Source organism: Cheilinus undulatus, linkage group 20, assembly GCF_018320785.1.
Source record: "Cheilinus undulatus linkage group 20, ASM1832078v1, whole genome shotgun sequence".
Lineage (NCBI taxonomy): Eukaryota > Metazoa > Chordata > Actinopteri > Labriformes > Labridae > Cheilinus > Cheilinus undulatus.
The window spans coordinates 10,535,829-10,562,103 of NC_054884.1; the positions used below are offsets into that span (position 1 = coordinate 10,535,829).

At 38.3% G+C, this 26,275-nt stretch overlaps 1 protein-coding gene across 2 annotated transcripts in view; it reads right to left on the minus strand.

Annotated features, from left to right (window-relative positions):
- Positions 1-1,759: 1,759 nt before the first annotated feature.
- The window catches only part of mapk8b (mitogen-activated protein kinase 8b), a 44,230-nt gene continuing 19,714 nt past the window's right edge, over positions 1,760-26,275 (minus strand). Inside the window, exons 6-12 of one of the 2 annotated variants that reach the window (XM_041816424.1) lie at positions 26,019-26,184; positions 23,097-23,168; positions 20,035-20,217; positions 16,304-16,428; positions 13,001-13,064; positions 10,063-10,140; positions 1,760-7,656 (exon numbers count right to left, since the gene is read on the minus strand). In XM_041816424.1, the coding sequence (XP_041672358.1) occupies positions 7,463-7,656; positions 10,063-10,140; positions 13,001-13,064; positions 16,304-16,428; positions 20,035-20,217; positions 23,097-23,168; positions 26,019-26,184 (882 nt within the window). In that variant the 3' untranslated portion in view covers positions 1,760-7,462. Of the gene's footprint in view, positions 7,662-10,062; positions 10,141-13,000; positions 13,065-16,303; positions 16,429-20,034; positions 20,218-23,096; positions 23,169-26,018; positions 26,185-26,275 lie in introns of both variants that reach the window. The other variant, XM_041816423.1, reaches the window with a different exon arrangement.

Here is a 26,275-nt window from a genome sequence, read left to right on the forward strand (position 1 = left end):
AAGAACTGAAAATGGTCATTTGTTGAATTTGCAGCATTAGGAGGTCATATTTACTGAAATCAAAAGCTATCTCAATCAAAAACATCTTAACAGGCCAAGTTACATGTTAACACAGGAGCCCTTCTTTGATATCACCTTCACTATTCTTGCATCCATTGAACTTGTGAGTTTTTGGAGAGTTTCTGCTTTAATTTTTTTTTTTTTTTTTTTTGGTCAGATGTCAGAATATCCTCCCAGAGCTGCTATTTTGATGTGAACTGCCTCCTACCCTCATAGATCTTTAGCCTGAGGATGCTCCAAAGGATTTCAATAGGGTTGAGGTCAGGAGAGGATGGGGGCCACAGCATGAGTTTCTCTCCTTTTATTACTATAGCAGCCAATGACACAGAGTTATTCTTCACAGCATGAGATGGTGCATTGTCATGCATGAAGATAATTTTGCTATGGAAGGTACTGCTCTTCTTTTTTGTACCAAGGGAGAAAATGGTCAGTCAGAAACTCTATATACCTTGCCAAATTAATTTTCACTCCTTCAGGGAGCCTAAAGGGGACTACCAGCTCTCTCCCCATGATTCCTGCCCAAAGCATGACTCCGCCAGCTCCTTGCTGATGTTGCAGCCTCGTTGGGAAATGGTGGCCATCCACCAACCATCCACTACTCCTCCATCTGGACCATCCAGGGTTGCACGGCATTTATAAGTAAACAAGACTGTTTGAAAATTAGTCTTCATGTATTTCTGGGCCCACTGCAACCGTTTCTGCTTGTGAGCATTGGTTAGGGGTGGCCAAATAGTACATTTATTTACAACTGCAAGCCTCTGGAAGATCCTACACCTTGAGGCTTGTGGGTCTCGAGAGCCACCAGCAGCTTCAAATACCTATTTGCTGCTTTGTAATGGCATTTAGCAGCTGCTCTCTTAATCCGATGAATTTGTCTGTCAGAAACTTTTCTCATTATGCCTGCATCTGCACAAACCTGTCTGTGCTCTGAATCAGCCACAAATTTCTTCACAGTATGATGATCACGCTTAAGTTTTCCTAAAATATCTCGTTTTCATGCTTTGTCCAAGGCATTGTACTATTGGATGCTTTTCAGCAGCGGAAAGATCCTTTTTCTTTCCCATAGTGCTTTAACTTGAAACCTGTGGCCTGCTTGATAATGAGGAACGTCCTTCTTAAGTAGTTGATTTCAGTGATCCAAAGAGCCCTCAGACACAATACCATCCATGAGTTTCATTGAAAAACAAAAAACTGAATGTTTAAGGCACTAAAATCCAATTTGCATAATAATTTGGAATGGGGTGTAAGTCGAGAGAAGCCTGCAGCTCTTTAAGATGCTGTTCTAGTTTCTTTGTGACGAGTCATCGCTTTGTACTTGGAGCAATTTTGGCAGGCCAGCCACTTCTGGGAAGTGGTTTGTTGGAGAGCCAAAGCCTTAAAATGGCTTTGCAACCTTTTCCAGACTGATATATGTCAGTGACTTGTTGAATTTCTTCAGATCTCTGCATGTGTTGCTTAAGATATTCTAGCCTACTTCACTTTATCAGACATGTTCTACATATAAAATATGGCATAAATATAAATGGAAATAAATAAATATAAAAGTTACATGACCAAAAAGGACTAGGTCACCCAGGTCACAATTAAAATACTCTGATTTAATAGATTCTCCATTTCCTTCAAATGCATCAAAGTACTAATTATGGCTACTTAAAAATACAGGAAAGAAGACAAACCACCATCAATCAAAGTGTTTTTTTTTCTTTTATTTGCAGTACATGTTTTTTTTAAACTTTTTTTAAAGAGGTGGCATCATCAGATCCCAGTGCATGTTTTCTAGTAGTGCACTTCTTTGTTGGTTGCGGTTTTTAGGACGCGCAGATCCAGGAATTCTTAAAACTACTTGCATGGCTGGATTCACTAGCAAACATAACAAACCAGCACCATACATATAATGATTTCTTGTACGTATTTACTCATCTTTTTTTGTGTCTATTAACATTATTACCCTTACCACATCCAAATCAAACTCTGTTGGCTTAGGCTGAAACCTGAAGGACTTCCTGTCTCTGTTTCAAACCTTAGCCAACAGGTTTGTATGGTAGGTAAGACTGATTACATAACATCATGACTATAAACAAGTCACAGAAATAAAAATCGATCTTATTCATAAAAAAGGAAAACATGGATTGACAGTACCAAACATTTTCTTTACCTTCAGGAGACAGCTAACAAAGGCTAGGCCCATCACATACTACTAGCACAGTTTGCTGAAGGTATTGCACATTTAGTTTAAAAACAAACAAACAAAAAAGAACAAAAAATACATATAACAATTCTCTTACTTCTAGGTGAAGTATACATAATGTACAAAACTAGAAGTCTGTTGAAACCAACAAATAGTACACTTTCAAATAAATAAATAATGGAATCTGTTATTCACACGTCTTCGATAGCTAATTCTGCAGGCGACTAAGTATTTATGTGAGAACTGGCAGAAATTCAGCATGAGGTAGTTCATCAAAGCCAACTTAAATCAGAATGACATTGTTTGGAGAGATGCAGTAATTATAGATAAATATATAAAAGCAAAAACAATTTAAGCAGAAGAAAAATAATTTGATTAACACCCCAACGCAGGGCCAAGAAAATTAAGAGCACTTTAGACAAAAGTTTTTTTCTGATTATTTTCGCTAAGATATACTGATTGATATGATAAATGGGCTAATATGACAAATGGATACATATTGTTTATTTTCTCCCTTAAGATGTGACACTCTGTGAGTAATAGTTTTACTCCTGTTTTACCATTTACTACAAGACTACTTCATACAAATTCAGGACTAATCTTATGCTCTTTAAATCTACAACAACTAAAAAGCAGACATAGTTTAGCTTTGTACTGTTCCAAACTTGGAAACTGGACTTAGAAATTTGCTGCCCTTCAGATTCAGGGAGAACTGATGTTCATGAACCAGCTGTTTGTGACTAAACTCAGTGAAGTACAAATACAGTTTAAGAAGATCGTTACATATTGAAACTGGTTGTGTCTTGACTTTGTATGATGTATAAAGACACGATACATCTCTACATTTTAAGAAAAATAAAGAAAGGGGTCAGGCTGCAGTCTGTTTATCGGAGACGCTGTACATCTCTAAAAAGGAAGCGCTGTAATTTGCCCGTGCAACGAATTTCCAGTTTGAGATTAAAAAAATGTAAACTTTATTCATAAACAAAGTCTGGTAGTTACACTCTTGAAATTACCGCATTGCAAACATTATGGACAAGGCTAAATTTATGAATAAAACAGAGAAAAAGGTCAGAGGTCTACTCCAGGATTAAAGTATGTACAGAAACGTTTTAGAGGTAAATACACAAATGGTGTCTCGCTTTAGCTTTGTTAGCTTAGCTAAAGCTAGCATGCTAGCTACGTAATCAATGTCGCTACAAAAGCAATGGATCTAAGTTAGCCTTAGAAACATGAGATTTAGCATACATAGCTAAAGCTAACTTAGCTATGTAGATAATGTATCTACGTAGTTCCATTATCTATAGCCCAATTAGCTTTAGCAATGTGAGCTTTAGCAAGCATAGCAAAAGCTTACTTAACTACGTAAATAACAAAGATACAAAGCTTAAGTAGCTGCTTTGTTAGCTGAACTTTAGCTACATAGCTCTGTTAGCTACGTAGCTTACGCACCTAACAGAGCTACGTAAGCTATGCTTGCTGCATTAAAATGTTTTCATAAAGGCAAGCTTTTTTCCATAAGCAGACTGTTTACTTGGCCGTATTAAACGTTTCGTGGTTTTGACTTTACAGGTCAGGTGTTTTACTTTTAACTTTTGGCATCCTATAACCGTTACTTAACACTTTTCCAACCCTTTATTTCAAAAAGTTTAAGCGTGTATTTCCATTCTGAGACATACGGCGTCCCACATGAACAGTCGGCAGCCTGTCTTGCAAATAAAGAAAAATATCAAGCACATGGTGCAATAGAAAAACAATGTTACAGAGGCTACAGAGGAAAACAGAAGTTGACTGACAATAATTAACACTGGTGAGGCAGACTCTGAAAATGAGGTTGTTAGCACTGCCGGGGCAAAAAACTGTGACTGTGGTTAGAGGCCCTTATGTAGCCTGAATTGAACTGGGTTGCATCAAGTAAACCATTTTTACAAAGAGATTTTACTAATCTTCACATTCTGTAACTACCAATTTCAACAGTTGCATAGCTAAATGAAATGACTAGCACATTGTGTGGCTAGTATCCTATATTAAATAATAGCTGCTGCATAGCAGCTGTCCATACTGGCATGACATTGTTAATACCTCTGCCAAGGAGGTTATGTGATCGGCAGGGTTTGTTAGTTTGTTTGTTTTTTAGCAACATAGCTCAAAAAGTTCTAGACAGATTTTGATGAAATTTTCAGGAAATGTCAAAATTGGCATAAGGAAGAACTGATTAGATTTTGGGAGTGATCCGGATCACCGGCTGGATCCACAAATCTTTTAAAGGATTCTATACTATTGGGAGATAGGGCTAATGGCGGAGGTCTGCGCTCTCTGGGTGCTTTTCTAGTTTTAAATATAAAATCTGTTGAAGCTAACTGACAAAGCCAACATTGGCTGAAAATGTTCAAGAAATTAACTGTTGTGTATTCCAGAGACATAACTAACATTAGCTTGCTCATACTTTATATGTAATGGATCTTGGGAGCTACTGACATCCTTTGTTCCGGATGTTTTGGTATTTTGCTGAATGCAAACAATTCAGATTGGAAGTCAGAACTAATCCTTATACATTAGCAGTATTCTACTCCATTCCAGTTAGTTTCTCTGATTTCTGTGATGCATGTAGCATACAGAGAAATAGTATTTTGCACATTAAGAGTTGCATGAGGAATTTGCAACTTTTTCAAAAACTACACTTAGCTAACATTTATTTAATTTCGATGCAACCGAGTTTAATTTACCACTTTACAAAATAAGTGTGATTAGAGAGATCTTAGAAATATAACATGTAAAGCAAACTTCCACTGAAATAGATTCACAAACAGCTTGTTCAAAATTCCAAGAGTTGAAGGGCAGAAGAAGCCACAGTTTGTCAAGTATATTCAAAATCCTGCTGTTCAAAGAATGATAACAATACATCTGTTCTAACCCCTTTTAGACCTGGCAGACAAAAACATGTTGCTTCAGAGCGTCTGCTTTGATCAGAGACAAAGTGTTTTTTGCACAACGACTATTCGAGCACAGTCATGTCCATGCCTCTGCTATCAACATCCACAACACCTGCTCATGATCGAAGGCGGCACAAACATCCTTATTGTGCCTCTTGCACAACCGGTTTAGTTATGCAAATCTTATAAGCAGGCAGCATTGGTGCATGAAACCTCGAAAGGCTGAGGGGAAAAATGTACAGACTCCTTGAAGTTGCCTATAAAAAGCTTAAGCTAAATTTGGCTTCCTTTCTTAGAGGGCCAAAGTCACCAGTCGCCTTTCAAGAGTAAAAAGAGTCCAAAATACTGACGATGATAAAATCTCAAAGTTCAGACTTTAATTCGATCCAGTAGTCAAATTTAAAACACATCTATCCTTTTCATTTTTCTCTCTTTAATCCTCATATTAAATTAGTACTCAAAGAAATTCCAAAAACAGTAACTAACCTATATTCAGTTACTGTCACTGCAAAGAAACGCTTCTTTTACTTTGATGAAAGACCTTATTACACTGCCTGTTCTTCTGAAATGACTCAAACACACGCTTAAGCATCTCAACGTATATGCCATCACCTTCTTACCCCTGCAAGATGAAGCAGTCTCTCGCTCGAGGGTTGAAAATCAAAACAAGTAGAAAAATATATGATACATTTGTGACAACCCCGTCATACATTATTAGCTTGATATGGAAGCTACCGTTGTTTTCCAAGAGAACCTAATGAAAACTCACATACTCAGGAATGAATGACAAACGACAGGCACTTTTCCTTTCAAAGCAAATCAAAAACACTCAAAAAGGGCACTCTTATTGCATACAGTAAGAATCATTAGTTTTGTTTTTTTTTTGACTGGTGGTTGTGCTGCTGTTGTTTAACATGCAAAGTTTTCGCTTCTTTTGATTTATTCACAACAGGAGGCATGTCTGGTACGCCAAGTTTGGCCAACTTTTAGGAAAAAAAATCACTCTAAATTTCCAAATTCACAAAATACATTACTAATAACAGGATCTGGTAGTAGGAAGTAGACATGTTTTTGCACCATCCATCAGGCTGCAGAATTACTTTCCACCCAAGACACTGAATATCATCACGTTCACAAGCTTTCTGAATAGCACAATCCCTACATCACCAAAGCACATTCTACTGACACCGCCAACGATTTTACAACCTCTCACAACTCATCTAAATCTTGAGCAAAACCTCTGAAAAAAAACATTCTCTAGTCCTTTGCCAAAATTTCCCTGTTGTGGGATCATTAAAGGTTTATCTTTAGCAATACCTCACTATCAAAGAACGCCAAAGAGCTTCTTCAATCCAGTCCTCCAAAGCCTTTCCACCAACATTCCAATTCCACAATGTCACAGCCTGTTGCACATAAGAGGAAGAGGTACTTTAAAGCACTTAAAAATACATAAGATAGTAATCAAAGAGCTCCAAGTTATCTCACGGGACCTAATGGTGCCATTATCATTCCCTTAGCTTAGATGTAATAGTCAATGAATCAAGTAAGTGAGAAAAACTATCATTTTTGGACAGGAAGAGGAGGATGAGCTAATCATAAAGCTTACTTTCAATTTAAATTTTACAATGTCTCAAAAGAAAAATGTATGATCGCTGTAAAAAAGATATGTCATATGCATTCAAAACAATAAGCATATTATGCAAGATAAAAAAAGGGGATTACTAAGACCGTACGTTTGTCAATTCAATTATGTTTCAATGGCTCACTGCAAACTGGTATCGAAGAAAAAACTACATCTACCATAAAATCTGTACAAACTGAATCTACATTTATATGGCAAGTTGTAAAAGCAGTAGCTTACCAGTGAAACAACAGAAAAATAGATCACATTAAAACATTTTACAGATACTTCTTTAAATTCTCACTGTCGGTTAATACAAACCGGAACAACGTGAAATCATAAAAATTCTCTTATCATCATCTTAGGTTTCTGAAAAATTAAGAAATGCCACAATAAATTACAGCTAGGACTCAAAGGAAGAGAAAATCCTTATTTAAAAAAAGACTATGACAGTAATAAAAAAGAAAAAAAAGATCTGTCCTTTCAGAAATATTTCTCAAACAGCTAGCTGGCTAATCGCTACACTACTGAAGACAAGCACAGACAGGGGGTGGGAGGAGGCCTATGCATGGGGGCGAGGCCAGGAGCCAGTGTTGAGCTTGTGGTCTTGGATCTGACCAGGTGGCTCTGCCCAGAATCAGGAGGAGGTGTAGATGATAGTCATCTGCAGCAGCCCGTGGGGGCAGCGGCTGTAGCAGCAGCAGCAATGGCGGCAGCAGCAGCGGAGGAGGTGCCGGCCGTCTTCAGGCTGCTGTCGGTGTCAGTCAGGGTCGGGTCGGTGGTCACGGAGGAGTAGGAGGATGTGGAGGTGTGGTGCTGGTGGTGCTGCTCGGGGCTGCTGCTCACTGTTGCACCTGTGCTGTAAGAAACATGAGAGACATGGGGTCAGCCTTTAAATGTGAACATACGGTGCTGTAGCCATGAGGTCAAAGGAGCTGCCTGCAGAGCTCAGAGACAGGATTGCTGACAGGCACAGGTCAGGTAAAGGCTACCTAGAAATTAATGCTACACTGGCTTTCATGTGGAGTTTTTTGCAAACTCCATGAGGGTTTTCATGTGTTTTGCACTGAGGAGAGGCTCCGTCTAGCCACTCAGCCATAAGCCCAGATTGGTGGAGGGCTGCAGCGATCGGGTATATACCAAAAATCTGACAATAGTACCTTTTACAAGACCCTCTTCCTACATTTTAAGACCCGGCCCTGCCTTAAATTTCTTACCCAATAAGCAAGCAACATAGGTGAGGGAAATAGAAAACTAAAAATTATATGGTAACAGCCAACATGGTCTTGCATTTCAGACTGCCTAATACATTGTATAAGCCTTCATGTTTGCAAAATCAACTTTGAATACTTTTCAAGACCAAACAGATACCCTGAGTGACGGTTGTCTCCCCCAATTGCTCAGTTTGGATGGGTGACCAGCTCTTGGAAGAGTCCTGGTAGTGGCGAGTCTCTTCCATTTGACTTATGAATTATGGAGGCCACTCTGCTCTTGAGAACCTTCAGTGCAACAGAACGTTTTTTTGTAGCTTTCCCCAGATCTGTGCCTTGCAACATTCCTGTCTCTGAGCTCTGCAGGCAGTTCCTCTAACCTGGCCTGGTCTTTGCTCTGATATGCAGTGTCAGCTGTGAGGCCTTCCATAGGGGTGTGTTCCTATCCAAAACATATCCTAACAATTTAATTCACAACAGGTGGACTACAATCAAGGTGTAGAAACATCTCAGAAAACATCCAAAGAAAAGGGAGGAACCTGAGCTAAATTTCAAGGGATTTTGCAAAAGGGTCTAAATCATGGGTCATCCCCTAAACTGCAGCTGCCACATTGTAATATTTTGGCTATATATTCCTGGGGCTGGCATGTTGTCATCACTGGGTTTGATGCTAAAATGCTATGTTGTGATTGGTGGGGGAACGGTCAGAAAACCAGTCCAAAATTTAACTCTCGATGTGCCTAAAGTGGAAAGTTGACATGGAAGACAGCCGTTTAATCAAGAACTAATTCATGAGTACATCCTCACCATGCATCATATTTATTAATAATGACCGATGGGTGGGTTTCTGTAAAAGGGATCCAACATTAAGCCAACATTTAAAACCTATTGGGATTTTTTTAAAACCATGCCCTAAAATACCACAACATATGTTTCCTCTGCACATTTTCTGATTTTAAAAATCTTCCGTGTGCCGGATGGGAAGCTGTGGTGGGCCTGATGTGGATCACTGGTCTAAATACTTACGTCTGATATTTCAAGGGTTTTCTTATAAATTCCCCCCAGAAATATTAAACTGTTTTCACGTTGTCATAATGGGGTACTGAGTGTTGATTAATGAGAGAAAAATATCTCTTTTTTTTGGTTGAAACATAACAAAACTGTAAAAAAGTTAAATCAATGCATTCTATATCACCATCAGTGATTTACTCAAACTATGCATACGTCTAAACTTTCACCATTACGTCCAAACGAGGAATTGTACTCCCAGTGTGCAAACTTTAGGAATATAGATGTAAACTAAGGGTCTGCTTAGAGGGCATAATGATCAGTTGAAACTTTTACTGACAGTTAAATATACAATGAAAATGCTATATTCTCTTTTTAATAGTAAAAAGTAATATAAATGCCATATATGCTGGATAAGTGCACTGATCAGAGTGAACTTCTTTGGCAGACACTACTAAGCTTGGGTAATATGGTGATACTGTTACCCAGCTTTATGGACACAGCCATCATGACAAAATCAGCTAAGTATACGTTTAATGTCCTAAGAGCGTGTGTCTGTTTCCAGCAGCAGCACTGTCTTTGTTTATGGATGCTTTAAACGTGATGACAGAACTCCTGTTACTGGTGAAGACCTTATATGAAAGTTGCTGCCCCTGTAACAATAAAGTATCCTTATTGTTTTTTAGACTCTGTGAAAAAAGCTATATTAAAAATTGGATACAGCCCAATCACACTATGTCCTGCAAAATTTCTATTCTACTAAATAAATCCTCTCTTAATAGAAGATTTATGCCAAACATGAGTAGATTCACGACATAGCCTAATGTAAGTACCATACAAGATGCATTAGTGTGCTAATTAAGTCAGTCTTCTGCACTGAGGTTTCATTATGAGACTTAGAGAAACTGAGCAGGAATTAAGGTAAGATTAAGAGTAGTGAATACTCCACAGAGGCATCTTTTGCATGCAATTAAGATTTACATGTTCAAGTCACATGCGATGTCTCTCTCCATACTCAAACTCACAAAAAACTCCACTAACCTATGGATGCTGGTTGTCCTCTGATGACACCGTTCTTTGTCCTCTCTTCCCAGTCCAACACTTCTTTGTATATTAACTCTGCAAAAACAGGAAACAATCATTTTATACAGTTAAAAGATGGAGAAAAATAAAGGGATGCATACGGGAGCAGTTCACTGCTTTCAAATAACGACTATTTGCAGTCACCATTTTGTTCTTCACTGTTTCCATACGTGATGTGATGTTCTTTATGCACAAATACATTTTTCTCTACCTGCTGAATAAAGTGGCAGATTTCACATGAAACACATTTTTTCTGACACACTGTAGTTGTGAATCCCCTGCTGTCAAAATCGCTCTGTCAACACTGAGAAGGAGGATGGTGAAATAGAGGAGACATCTCTGATTCCTCACTTTTCCCAACAATCCTGTTCAAAAACCAAGACTGCTGACATTTTAACTCACATGTTTGTTTTAGGTAAAATTATATAAGAACTGAACTGTTTTGCAGACTCCAGACATATTTTTTACCATTCCAGAAACTGTTGAGGTTATTTGAACATTCAAGGCAGTCAAATTAATATTTGAGATGATAAATGGCTGATTTAAATCACATTTAATCACTGATTTACAACAGTTAATCACAATTAATCATTTTGTAGCACACATCTGTGCATTATTTATAAAGTACTATTATGCAGTTTAGAAACGTTTTTGTGACACTTTTATTTTAAATTTCTGCAATATCGTACTTCGTTTACCTTGTCTTCGGATACAAACGTGCTTTTATTTTAAAATAAAATGAGGAATTTCAGGTAGAGTAAGGGATATGACAGTAATTTTCCCACAGAAAAATAGGGCAGATTACACATCACAAAGCAAAGTAAGCTATCTAAAATTTATGGTGAAAGAAGTTAAATGTTTGAATATCACTTTCAGCTCATCAGCTGAGTCATCTGGGAGTTTATTCTAAGTAAAATGACACATTGAAACGGGAAGCCAGGATTCCTACAAATATACGAAAAACAAATTTTAAGAAAATTTTAAGGCCTCAACTGAGAAAAATTAAGACCACTTTTCTTATGCAGAGCAAACAGGTAGGATTCTTGTTACACAAGACCAGAGCTGAATTTTTCCATTTAATACACCGAACAGTGCATTCAATGTCAAATGGGATGGAACAAAGAAATTTTTGGCCATAAATGCCCAGATTTGATGATTTCTGACACACTATAATACCTCTATTCTGTCAATATGCTACATGGTTCTTTTCATCATAACACATTTTAGCATGTTTCCTGACCTGAGCCAAAACAGTTTCAAAGTAGAATAACTCCTTTAACCAAGGGAAATGTTCAAATAAGGGTGAGAACTGGACAGGTGCATTACAGAGCACAGTGAATAAAACAAAATAATACAGGAGTTCTGGGGGTCCTCCCAGAAGTCTCTAAATTCTGAGGATATATCTTTACAACAATTTGCAGTTGATTATAAATTTTCATTAGCTTGAATTTGTGATTTTTAACATTTTGAAACTGAGTATTTTCACATTAAACACAAATCACAACAGTTCTGTTTACTGTTTTAACACATAGAAAATAAAGACCATCTAAAGCTAACCTACATAAATCCAAACCTCAAAGAGTGTAATCTACAAACTTCACCAAAATAAGGAAAATAATGTCTTATGTTGCTCAGGCAGACTTTATAAGTTTTGCAACCTTAGTAACCAACTATAGCATGCCAACTCCTCCTGTCTCACACTCCCTCCCTGCATTAGTGAATGGTTTCCAGATGATGCGTCATGTTTTTCTGCCATTCACATGTCAATACACTTTGTGTATTAATTGGTCTGTAATGCACGCGGACACACCTCGCAGTACGCCGGCTTTATAAAAAGCAAAAATGCTGGTTTGTTAACATGTGATTCCTATTTTCTCTGAACTGTTATGAGCCATGGTGTTCAATATCAGCTTAAAAAAAAGAAGTCAAAAAGCTCATTATTCTACAAAGAAAGGGAAAGAGACACAGTCATAAGGAAGCAAGTATTAACACATGAACAGACTTCTTGATGCTTACTTTACTTTGGCTGATTTCATTTCTTCTCTTCTTCTTTTCTTAAACTATTCCTCTAATATCTCTCTTAACAGGATCAGGATCCTCTCTGAGCCCCGCTCACACTGAGGGGGCAAGGCTAAGACACAGACAAGCTGCACTGCTGTAAATGCTTTTGATTGTTACATGTACAAGCATTTACGCAAAAAGATTTTTCAGAGTTGTATAATGTTGGCTAGCAATGAAGATTGGATTAAGACATGTCTTAGTCAATGTGCCTTCCAAAATCTAAGACCTCTCACTGGCGAAAAATTTAAGGCCTTAAATTTCAGATGTCCAACTGAACACCTTAAGACTTTTTAAGGCTCCTCAATGCCCTTATTTTTGGTCACAGTGAGAGCCTGAAGATGCTGCCAGGGCTTACCTACAGTGGACCTAAAGACAGCAGAACAGTGTAACTTAAAAGTAAAATAAATCTATTAATTTCTGACTTTGATCACAACCAGACTAATACCCTGCTTTCAAGTCATCACACTTAAACATATTCTTATAAAATCTGCAATGAATTATGGGGAGAATGGATTTAGTACATGAAAGATCTGTATGCAGATTATTTGTAATCCGAAGTGCAAAGTTTAGAAAGTGAAAACAGAAACTTGGAAAACATGAACGCAACATGTTTATAAAGTACGACCTGTTTAAAATGAATCTGTGCATCAAACAGTCATGCAGTTATAAAGTTAAAATATGCAGAGGGAAATATGTATCAACTTAAGAAAGAAGATTAAATGTCCCACTGGCTGCAAAGCATGAACACAGAGCAAACCTTATGCAACACTCTGCAAAAGAGCTAAGTACTTCTGACAGCTTATCAAAGAGGAGAGGGAACAGAAACTCTTCTTACCTTTCCACTCCTCAACTGTGTGCTCTCTCTCATCCAGCTGTTTGTCTGTGATCACAGGTGGTGGCTGGAAGAAAGTAGAGGGAGCCTGTCATTTATGCATTTACTCATTTCACTCTGCATACAGATGCTAAGTCTAAACACACATACCCGTTAAATACATTTTGACTCAAACAAAAACTGTAAAAGTCCCAAAATATCTCATAGAATATGAACATTATCTTACAGCCGGCACAAAGATGCACACAGAGAAGTCTGATTGTTAGGGCTAGTATTATTTTTCCAACAGTAACTTTCCAGGGAAAACTGACAGAAATCTCAACATTTAAAGACAAAACACAGCACACAATAAATGCATAATCTCCCAATGACAAAGTAAGAAAGGAAGTGCAAAATCATCCATGACAACAAGGCTGAGTCATCTTTTAAAACTGCTTCAGTCGAAGTTTAAATGATCCCAGTCTGGATCCAGTTTGAGCTCTGCTGGTAAAGCTTTCCACATTTTGATCCCCTGAATGGAAAATACTGTTAGTCCCAGTGAGGATTTACGAAAGGGCGCATTACAGTCTCTGTGGGACTATCCACGCGTTGCAGAGGCAGACACTCGGAGTGGAGCAACGAGTTCACTGAGCACCTGGGGGGCGTGGCTATTCAAACATTTATAAATTAGTTGTAGATTGGAAAATTTAATAGAATTATCAAAACTTAAAATTTTCCATTTTTCAAGAAAATGGCAGTGATGTGACCTTATTGGCTTTTTATCCAAGATTTTGATTGCTCTGTTGTAAATCATCACCAGAGGTTTGAATGTTGTAGGTGCAGCTTGTGACTAGGGGGTTACACATTAGGTGAGGCTGGAGAAAATCTTTGAGTGTGTAAAAGCATCTGCTCCATGAAATAGTCAACAGTCTCTAATAATCCTAAATGTGTGAAGGTTTGCTTTAGCAGTCCTGCCATTTTCACATGCTTCTTAAATTTAAGCTCTGAGTCTAACAGGAGACCAAGATACATTATTTCAAAAAACTGCACAATAAGTTGTCCATTTATTTTAAGATTAAACTCATTCATTTTAACTGAGAGCCAGGCATCTTTAGGAAAACAGACACTGTTTTCATTGTGTTACGTGTAAGACATGAGCTCTCAAGCCAAGCAGCTATGGACTGTAAACAATGAGAGAGATTTGTAGAAACGGATGTTTTTACCAAAAACATACAAGACTGTATCGTCTGCATACGTCTAAATACCTGCTCCTAGACATGACTGAGGTAAGTTATTGATTTACAAACTGAAAAGGAGAGGACCAAGAACAAAGCCCTGCGGGACACCTGTTTTAGTCTACAGAAAAGATTAAAACCGTTGTAGAAAACCATCAGAGCAGTTAAACTGTGACAATCTATGGATCAGGATTTCATGATTCAGAGGAAGGTTATTACAGTTCACTAAAACTAACATTCAAAAATCATTTTGGCTAACTGAAACTAAATAAAAACTAAGCTTTACAAAAAAAAAAACTAAAACTAAATACAACTGTATATTAAGCAAACCAAACTAAATAAAATAAAATAAAAATGTAGACAAAATGTCCTTAGTCTTTGAAACACCGATACTGACTGGCACCTACACACAAGTCAGAGAAGTGTGAAATTGCCTGATCTGATTGGTTAAGACTTCACACAGTGGTAGTTTAATGTCTGTAGCTGTATTCAACAAACAACTTCGAATAAATAAAATGATGAGTGAAGAGTAGCCTGTTAGAATATGCTTTTAAAAATCTATGACGTTCACTCAGCCCTGACATCTATCTGAAAAAAAAAAAAAACAACTAAAACTAATAAAAAGTAAACAAAATGAAGCGTTTCTGCAAAATAAAAACTAAACTAACAAACCAGCTGTAAAAACCAACTAAAACTAAACTTTAATTGAACATAGAAAGTGAGAACGAAATAAAAATAAAACTAGGTCAGAGCATCTCCAAAAGTGCGGCTCTTGTTAGCTGTTCTATATTAGTGAAAATGGTACAAAAAAAGTCAATTGGCAACAAGGTCATGGGCAGCCAAGGCTCACTGATGCACTTTAGGAGTCTGGCCCATGTGGTCCAATATGAGCTATTACAACTCAAACTGCTGAAAAGTTAATGCTGGTTCTGAAAGAAAGGTGCAAGAACTCGAGATTGGTCAGTGGCCCATGCTGAAGTCTGTTCTCTGACAAAGTATCCACGATGGACCTTCAGAGGTCTAGTGAAGACCGTGTCTAGGCTCTCTGGCCCTGATCTGAATAGAAGGGCGCCCAAAGCTTGTATGTGAAGGCAGTCATAATGGTATAGCTGTTCAGTTGGAACTGTAAACTTTGATTTAAATAAGTTGCTGTCTAGGTTCCTTGGGTTTTTCACAGTAGGCTAAAAGCATGTTTGCATACATCTCAACAGTACAGAAGATAAAAGGTGAACTGCACTTGAACTTTACTAGAAGAGGGAATAAGCAGCAGGAGCTAAAACTGAAAACATACAGACTCACACACCGATGTTACAAGTTAGACAACTGCTGCTTAGATGCCTCTGCATAAACCCACTTAATTCTGACATTAATTTTCAGGAATTTCAAAACCTCCTAAATCAAATTTTAAGCACCCACTGTGCTGGAATAAACAGCTAGAAGAGTTATCAATCCACCATAAAGTCATATAAAGGTTAAGTGTACAAATGCAGTGACACGGCAACATCTGTGTAAAAATCTACACTTTAAAGTATAAACAGTCAATTCTGCAGAGTCATTTCATGCCAGAGAAGAAGGGATGGGTGAAAGCAACAATTCACCTCATCTCTGCTTGATCAAAGGCAAAATCAATTTGCCCTGGCTGAGTCATTGTGCGTCCAAGGAGAGTGTGGTGGAATGACACCCGCCCCATACAGACACTGCTGCTTGCATGCAGAGCAACAACATTTTCAGAGAAAACGGGAAAGAAAACACATTTTCTCTATCAGCATCTTTCTCTGTGTGACTCCTGCATGTGGTCCTTCACCAACATCAATTTTTGGCCAGAATTAAAACAGTTCCAGTTCCAGTTCCACTTATTTTTTAAGTCTGCTCTCTATCTGCTTGGTAAAGTGGAAGAGGTGATGTCATTCATCGAAGTGCACCAATCAGCAACATCTGATTTAAAATCTTTTGACATTTTTTTGGTCGACTGCCCAGGTTGCAAGGCCACTGTCCATCAAATTTGATCACACGAGAACCAGGAAATGGTGCTAAAGCAGATTAGCCCAGGTTGAGTTTTAAAGTCTTAGATAATATTAATAAGAGCACTTACTGCCTCCACTTCAGTGGGGTCATACCACACATTGATGTAAGGATGCTGGAGAGCCTCATCCACTGAGATCCGCTTTGACGCGTCTATTACCAGCATCTTTGATAGAAGGTCTCGAGCTTGGCTCGCTGCAAAGAAAAGAGACAGTCAGTGGTTAATGCTTTGCTTTAAATTAACCTCATTTCTATTTGAAATAAAGTTCCTTAGAAAATGTCTTATAAAGCCAGGAATGACTGCTCAGAACTGGACGGTGGAACAGCAGGTAATACAGTTACAACCATTCAAAAATGATTAATTTCTCTCATGTTAAAAAAAAATGTGTTTTAACTTGAAATTAGTGTACAGAGTTTAAGTGCTCAGACATCCATCTCATTTAAGGGGAAATACATAAAAACTTTCTTCAAAAGTCCAGTAAGGATGTCAGAATTTTCAACACGTTGATACTTGTCAACACCACACTTTAAAAGGAAAGAACTGCTGTTAGATGAGCTTTGAAAAGCCCTAATTACATTATGGATTTTAAGTCTTATTTTTAATTTAAAACTTCCACAGGAGAAAGAGTAACTCTCTTCACGTATGCACAAAAGTCCAAAGATTTCTTGAGTTTTCCTGGTTCAGGTGTTAATGTAAACAGCTGAATTTTTACCCTGATTTTTTTTCCCACCTGCCCCTTAGCGTGTTTTCTACGTGAAGTCGGATAGAGGGCTGTACTATTTGGGAAAATAATCTTATTGAAATTTTTTCCCCAATATTACATCAATTATATATTATAACCAACACAATATTAGATAAAGCTAGGGCAATTTTGAAAAAATGTCTAATTGTGATGCTTTTGACTTGTGTTGCAAATTGGATATGAATTACTGTATTTAAGGGAATGGTAATTTTTATGTCATCCTCATATTTAATCAGAAAAATGTACAAAAAAGAAGAAAGTGGGATTTTTTGTAGATTATTTTAAAAAATGGCTCTTGAATGATTGTATGATATGTAATGCATAACATCTCTGCTGCAAAAAAAAGTTTTAAACTGTTTTTTTTTTTAACTCAAATATCAGGTTAAAGAAATATTGCACTTCTGCGATTTGAAAACTGCACCAGGCCATATTGCAATTTAATCTAATTAATTTCCCAGCCCTAGTCGGATATGAGCCGATGAGAGAATACAGCAGGAAATATTTAGGAAATTCATCATGGGTGAACGGGCAGGGGTGATGAAGAGAATGCACTGTATAACACTGAACAAGAACAATCTGTTTTCATGTAATGAAAAAGCTTCATTATGTTTTCTGTTCAGCAGTATGTTCTCCGCTCTTTTGTTGATATTGTGATTGTGCCGGGCCATGCATAGCACAGATATAAAGGCAAGAAATCTCACTGTAGCAGTGGACAGTGGAATCTGCAGCTCTGTCCTCCATTTTTGCATCAATATTTTAATGTCCAACAGGAAAAGTTTCCTGCTATGAGGTGCATATGTAATCAACTAATGCAACGACAGCATTTTTGGTGACTAAAAGACAAAAAAAAAATACTGAGTACTTAGGGTTTGTCTAAAATAGTCAAAATAGTCTGCACCATGGAGGTTGTCCATGGGGTGATATAACGCGCTGACATCGTGTATTAAAAATATTGCCCTGATAATATTCTTCTTTTGAAATCCATGGGGTTGGTTATTTGGGACTCTTTCCAACTTTTGGTAACGGATTGTGGTTTTTGCAAATAAACTTGTAGCCTGCTGTACCAAAGTGAACTGGAAAGCTCAGTGAAAGGACCTATTACTCACCGAGTTTATCTAGTTTATACTTATGTAAGAGTTCTTTTTACAAGTAAAATCTCAACTTGGCAAAACAATCTGAAAATTCAGTTATCTGTTAGATGAAAGGCTCCTCAAGGTTTCAGTTTTGCAGCATCAAACCCTGAGCAAACCAACATCCATTGTGATGTTTTCTTTCTGCAGCAGTTAAAGCAGATTTATTCTATGAATCAAGGCATGGGCAGAAGCATTTAAAGGACTTAGGGAATGCATGACATTTATTAAAGAGCAAGTAACATTATCAGGATTATTTTTATACTGTATCACATATAAGAAGAATGAACCCTGTTGGACTTATCCAGGAGTGTTTCAGATCATCATGCACATTGCTGCTAAACAGCGGGAATTTATTTCATAGTAGCACTGCAACAACTCTGTAGGTCTCCCAATCAGCCAGAGAGAAGAGAGAGTACTACCACACTACCACCATGGAATCATGGTAAGCCTACTGAAATTAAGACAATAATACATCATTTGTCTTTTGTCTGAGAGACATTAAAATCATAGATATTATAGGGTTGTTGGTGAGGCTGAGCTTTTAAATGAAATTTTAAAAATGTCCTGTTCAAATTGCAAAAGGTGCAATAGCTCTTTAACCTGAAATGTGAGTCAAAATACCAGTTTAATAGATTTTTCTGTATTTTCTACATGCTCTACACATCATGAAAACATTTAAGTGTTATTTTTTAGAATAGTTTGCAAGAAATCTGACTTCTTATCTTTGTAGGCTTTTTATAAACAACATGAGAGAATAAAATTTGCAATATAGCCAGAAATAATTACACTTATTTTATTTCAAAATCATTAATCCCTGATTTGGCATCTGATTTACCTAAATATTTTCGAAGTAGTAAAGGCAGGCTAATTTCCTTCCACTGCCAAGTTAGACTAATTGTCAATTTACTACTGTGACTGAAATAAATAAACACAAATATGTAATTGTAATATTGGAAATAAAAACTGCAATTAGGTTATTTTCCCAAATCGCTTCGACCTAGATGGTGGGATGAACTAAAGACAATATTTTGAGGCCACAGGACTTACTGATACACCTTGATTTTCATGTTTTGTCAGTCTTGTCGATTTGTTATCAAAGCTTCCAAAGCCAAATACTCGCAGTTCAACAGGAGTACTTCAGGGAAACACACTGCTGTCAAACACTCCTGCCCCTGCAAACTAATGAGGACAGAAAAAGATGGGCTTCTTTTTTCCGTGAGATGTCTTGCAACAGCTCCACCGCTCTTGCTGTGAGCGTTCCTGTCATCTTCTCTCCATTTACACATGAACACGCTGGAGGTACATTTTTCCTCACAGTAAACAACTTGGTCCTGAACTGTCAGCTCCCTTAATAAGTGCTTAATCTCAGGCAGCCACTGAAAAGTGATTTGTCACTCGGGCTTCGCTGTCGGCTGAGGTTTGTGCAGCTGCAAACACACAACGTGCGATGTGAACTGATGCAATTCAGAGAAAAAGTTCTACTCTCTGGTTTGTGAGAGCCTCCAGAAATACTCACTTGGCCAACTCAGATCCATCATATTAATCCTTCAATTACAGAAAGAGACATTTGAAAAGTCACACATGATAAGTTCGACATGAACAAAACTCTCTGAAAGAGCTTTTGTTCAGCTTTAAAGCAGTCTGACTGCAGCATATTGTAGCTTTAAAGTCAGGGCTCTGGAAGCAGAAACTGCTGTATTATTCACTGGTTTCCTAGATAAGATAAAGCAGCAATTTAAATTTTGAAATTCGTTACTCTTCATGCTGCTCATTTCCTGCAGCCATAATGGAAGATTCTGCACTAAAATGGTTTGAACTTGTGGCACAAGACATTTAATACAACCGCACACCAATTTTCTGTGCTCCAGGGAGTCTTTAGGAGAGCATTTTTACAACCTAGCATTACATGAGACAAGTATCTTTACCTTTCAGTTTGTTGTGTTCAGAGTCTGCAGGAAACAGGACATCAGGGAAGAGCTTCTCAAAGCTGTAGCCAGCATACCGTGGCCTGTTTTCCACGTAGGTCCTCACTGACTGGTTAAGCTTCATCAGGAACTCCTGAGACGGCGTCCCCAGCTGCTCGATCACCTTGTTCCACTGGTCGATATCTTAGGGTTACAGGGTTAAGAAAAGCGCTGGAAAGGCTTTGGAGGAAAAGGGTCTTCTCAGGTCAGGGTGAATCATTTTCAACAGCATCTTGAGCTTATAAATACTAAAAAAGAACTACCTGATACTCTGGTGTCTAATTCTGTGTTCTGCTGGTTTCATATATACTATTTAAATACAAATTTGCTGAAAAAAACACGTAAGTGTTGTTGGTGATCAAAGCATCTGTCCCCAGATGGCACATTTTAGAAGGGGGTATACCTCAAGTGGTTCAGATTCAGGAAAAAATTGTGCAACCCCTTTTAGCAGACCAAAACACAACCATAAAAACAGAAATAATATGAAGGAATCTACTTAGAGGACACAAACAGGAAGGTTTTTTAGTGTTTTATAGTAGGTTGTTTTATTATTTAAAAACAACACAGACAATTAATTTAATCCTCTCAATATGTGAAATACTTCCTCATACAAAGGGGAATAAGAAGTCACATCAAAATTAGAAGATGATGGGTTGGTCTTTCAAAAGGATGTATTTAACTGAGCAAAGCAAAACAGCATTAGAGCAACACTAAAGCTGAATCGACCCTAAACCCTCGATTTTGGGGTCTATCTGCATATTTTGATCCAAAATGCATCTGACTAAAGCAACATGTAACATTTGATGTGAATATCTGATCATCTGAATCTAAGAAGACAATAAGATTGCAGGATAATTACAGCAATCAGTGCCTAGTTTCCCATTAAGTTCCATTTATTTGCAGTTTTTAATCAAGGAATAATGCAAAATAATGCAATTAAGGACATATGTCTGTACAGGCAAATTAAATCTGAAGAAGTGCTGATTTAATTCAATTAGCAGACAAACTTTTACGTACATACATACTCTATATTCTTTAACAAAATTAAGATTTTCAAAACAACACTGGCCCTCCGTTCTTGGTCAAACAATAAATCCCTTCAACCACATGGCGAGATCCTGCATGAAAACCGTTTCTAGCATTTGATTTTATATGTAAACTTGAAAAAAGAAGTAAATTTGTGTTTGGTAGATTGTTTCTTTCATGTTAAATTGTGTCTTGCCAAAAAATCTTATATCATTAAAAGCCTGATTATTTCCCTTTTAAATGGTTCCATGTTTCTAAGGAACATGCATTTGTGGGATGAGCAGCAGAGCTGAGTATGTGGGCTGCACTCATGAAAAACATGCTAAATCTTCTCTGTCAGTGCCAAACAGCTTATTCTGCCACTGACTCTTGTTTGGTGGATTGAATCATTAAAGAATTTATTCATTTAACAAAGAGCAGCCTTAGTAGGGTGTGGAAGAGTCATGCACGGCCACAACAGCCTGGCACCTCCTCCTCATACTGGTCACACACTGCTGTGGGATGGCATCCCATTCTTCAACCAGCATTTGTCACAAGTCGGCCAACGTGGTTGTGTTGGCCACTCTGGCTCAAACAGCACGCCCAAGCTGATCCCACAAGTGTTCAATGAGGTTGAGGTCAGGACTGCTGGCAGGCCATTCCATCCTCTCCACTCCCAAATTCTGGAGGTAGTGTCTGATAAACCCCGCTCAATAGGGGCGAGCGTTGTCATCTTGGCGGATAGAGTTCGGTCTCAGACTGTGGAGATATGGGATTGCCACTGGCTGCAGAAGATCTCACTGCACTGAGATTGACTCCAATGATGACAAGTCTTGTCTTTCCAGTGAGGGAGATGCGACCCCGCTCCATTACACTGCCTCCACCAAATGACATTACTCTGCTGGTGCAGCAATCAGCATGCTATAGGCATAATCTGGACTCACCCCTGAACATTACAGGTGCCAGTTAGGCATTTGATTATCAGCACCTAGGGGTACCGGAAGCTAAAAACAAGAGTCAATAGCAATAGCAGAACACTTTTTTTGGCAGTGGAAGAAAAGATTTGGGCACAACCCACATACTCAGCTCAGCAGCTCAGCTGCTCATCCCACTCATCCTCACTCATCCGCTCATCCTTACAAATGTGACACCATTTAAAGGGTAATAAACAGGTTTTTCAACAGTATAAGATATATTGCCAAGAAGCAAATTTCCTTATTTTTGTGCTAAGTTTATATCAGCCATTCATACTGGCACTATATAACATTTATCAGCCTTAATGTTGACAAACTATACAACGCCACCATTGGATAAAGGTTGCCTTGAGCGCCACACACTCAAGGGGGCCCTGCATGAGCCCTGAACATTTTGAATGAAGCTCCAAATAGAAAAGAACTACCACTCACTTCCCTGCTCCTCTCAGCTCCCACAGTTGGGTCTGCAGGTAAGACTTCTATGTTGAAGACGTTCAACACTGCACACACCAGGAGCAACCATCATTATAAACTTGTACTTATAAGGATCATGATTCATTAATCTTAGCTAAATAAATTATTTTCAGCCATTTACCCCAGTGGAGGGTACACTATGATACAACTAATAGGGAACAGTAAAGGATAGAGAAGTGTGTTTCATGAAAAACATGCAAATAAACCTTTTACACAATGTTTAACATTTACTCACATCGTGTTCATTTGTTGACGAAAAGAAGGGTAAAATGCAGAAGTTAACTTCCATGGCAAGCATTTTAATACTCCATAGCAGGATAACAAAGGGTATAGTTTCACCTTTGCTTTACCTGCTATGATAAACAAAAGTGTTTGCCATGAGAAAGATTTATTCCTCTCTAACTGAAATGAATGTCGACACTGAAACATAGATGTCATCACTCATTGAACAGGAACAGCAGACTGGCAGCTTTCCCATCTGTGTTCAAAGACATGAACAAGATGTCAGACAGAGAATGAGACAAGACGGCATTTTTGGGGGGTTTGGATGGAGGTTCAACTTAAGGATACGATCAGTGCCTGGAAACAACACACTACCCCGGACCATTTCAGCCATGATGCAGCCAACAGACCAGACATCAACTGAAAAATGAAATGACAACCACCAAATTAGCATGCAGGACTGAAAAAACAAACATAACCTAAAAAAGAACAAAGGGGAAATTAAAAAAAACAGAAACATGATGTGGTGCCAGGTGATGTGTGAACAAGACAAATATGAATAGCATGCAGTTGAGTGCACTCTCAAACCTGGGTCAGCATCCCACAGAGCAAAGGATCATTCTTTTTATGTAGCATAAACTGTCCTTATCGAAAAAGCAGCAGGAGAACTTACAGATGGATGTATGTTTAAGATCATTTCTTCTGCAGGTACACTGAAAACTGAATCTATCAAAAGTAAGAGACTGATTTTTAAGGTCTTTTGAAAATGTTTCCTCAGTATCCTCTCTGCTTTTCTTAAACTCTTTGTGAGCCTGGCATTCTGATCTATATGGCGACATCTTTGAAATGTTTTCCCTCTTTCACACTGAACATTGCATATTCAAAACTCAAAATAGAGCGCCAGTGTATTCAGGGTTTTGGGAGCCAAACAAGCAACTCCTTTGCATCTACAAAGACATAAGGAGAGCATATGAGGATAAATGAGGATTTTTTTTGCACTTACAGACTGCCTATAGAGGAGCAAACTATTAAATTCTATTTCAGGTGTTTCAAGTGACTGTCGTGCTTGAAACAGAGAGAGCAGGGAGTCGTGTGAGTTCATGGATCTGTAGGAAGAGCATGTGGGTGGCTGCAAGTCAAGGTGTCGGGCAAATCTGAGAAATAGAATTTCTATAGTTGCTCTGAGGAAATGATCTCCATGCCATCAATTGGATGAAAAGAAAAACCTGGAGAGACTGAAGACGTTTGAGCGCTTTGTTTTGGTTTTTGCCAGACACTGCTGCAAGCAGCTTAAGGATACAATCCCTTCCTGGAAAAAGGATTTTGTGGCGAACCATTTCTGCCATTATGCAGCCCACAGCCCAAATATCCACTACATATGCGCAGCATTAAAGGAGGGAGAAGAGAATAAGCAAACAAAATGCAACAAGTCAGCAGGAATAAGTAGTGTCAGTGTTTTGGGTCTAAGGATGAGAAAGTATTAGTAATAACAAGATTCTCCTGAGTTCTGCTCTTAATGGGAGCATTAGGGTCACATAACCACCTCATTAAGATTTTTAATGGGACAATTAATTCTATGAGAACTTAAAAAATTCAGAAAGTTGAAATATGTGAACCTGGCTGTTAGGATTTTGTACATCTAACATTTCATGACATAAACATGTTTATTTGTTACAAAAAGTAGGGAAAATTGACACCACTTCCGAGTAAACCTGTGAAATATCAAGCTAAACAAGGCAACAGTGAGTCTAAATTAGCATAAAGACTGAAAACAGAGTAAGGCATAAGATATACTTGCTATTAACTACGTAAATGCAAAGGCTCAATGGCTGCTAGACATGTCGGCCTTGTATCTACTCAAAAATTAATGTCACAGAGCTTAAGAATTGGGAATATTCATATTTCCACACTTTGAACTCTTGGCAGTTAGAAACTGCTAAAAATATGGCCTTTTGGTAGCATTTCTCCATGCAAAAAATCACTAGTTGCATGACTTCATTTTTTTGTATGGCTAATAATGACTCTAAATTGGCCGTAGGTGTGAGTGTGAGCGTGCCTGGTTGTCCGTCTCTATATGTCAGCCCTGTAATTGACTGGCAACCAGTCCAGGGTGTACCCTGCCTCTCACCCAGTGACAGCTGGGATAGGCTCCAGCACCCCCGCGACCCTAAACAGAGTAAGCGGTACAAAAGATGGATGGATGGATGGATGGATGGCTGGCTAATAACATTAGTTCAAAGAAAATAAATGCCTTGACTAAATATAAAGACTAAAATGTCAGGCGCCGTTGTATCTCATCATGCGCTTTTTTAGAATTACCCCTCGTGGGGCTAATAAAGGAATATCTTATCTTTTTGGTGCATGTCTTCTCATATACCCTCTTCCCATTTTTACTGTCTCTCTTTAGCTGTCCTACCAAGTAAAGGCAAAAATGCCCCCAAGAAATAAATAAGACATACTAAAATGTAAGGACTTTTACTGAGTAAAACTGGACTGAAATGGTTCTGATTTGTTGTTGACTGAAACTAGACTAAAACTCTAAAGGTAAAAAAAAAAAAAAAGACTAAAATGTGAGTTACACTAAAACAGTTGTCAAAATTAACAATGCTAATAGCTAGCTTTTCTCTGTACAAAGTTAGAGACGAGTGTTTACCAGCACTGCTATAGCTACCAAACTGATACATTAAATTTTCTTGACTCCCTCACCATACCATAGTTGAAAACAAAACCACTCATAAATTCGGACAGGGCAAGGTTAGTTGATGCTAACAGCCCTAATGCTAAGCTAAGCTAATAGCCATTATATCTACAAATAAAAAGTGGTGTCAATCTTGCCATTAAACACTTATATATACATATTTCCCAAAATGTTGAACTATTCCTTTAATAGTGTGATAGGTTTGGAGCAGGAGCACCATGTGAAACTGCTGCAGCATGCACAAGTGCCTGTATTCATTCTGGCTTTTTTTAGCCAGGCTGTTAGGAGCTCAGGACAGGCAACCTCTTAATAAAACATCAAAGGCATGCTAAAGCACTGCTGGGAACTGGAGACCCCAGACAGGAAGTTTCCCACAAAGCACAAATGCCCAACATGCCAACTTCCCCCCTGAGTGTGACCTTTACAGGAACAAGGAGTGTGTGTGTGGTAGTGTGATTGGGAGGTGCTGAAGAAAAAACATCCTGGGAAGGGGGGCCATGCAGCAGGCCAGGCGCAGCTTGGGAGCTCCTTATTGGCCAGTCGCTGTCAAGAAGCTGCTTTCCCTCACTCACCGTTGGCCTGGTAGCCCATGCCCAGGATGACTTCAGGGGCGCGGTAGTAGCGGGTGACCACATAGGGTGTCATGAGGAGGCCAGTGGCTGCTGTCCTGGCTAAGCCAAAGTCCAGGATTTTCAGTGTGCAGTCTGATTTCACCACAATGTTGCTGGGCTTCAAATCCTGCAGAGGAAACACGTGCTGCCAGTTAAGAGCCTGAATCACACAAAAGAGGTACAAAAGTCAAACAGTGGTATTTTGCTCTGAGGGTGAA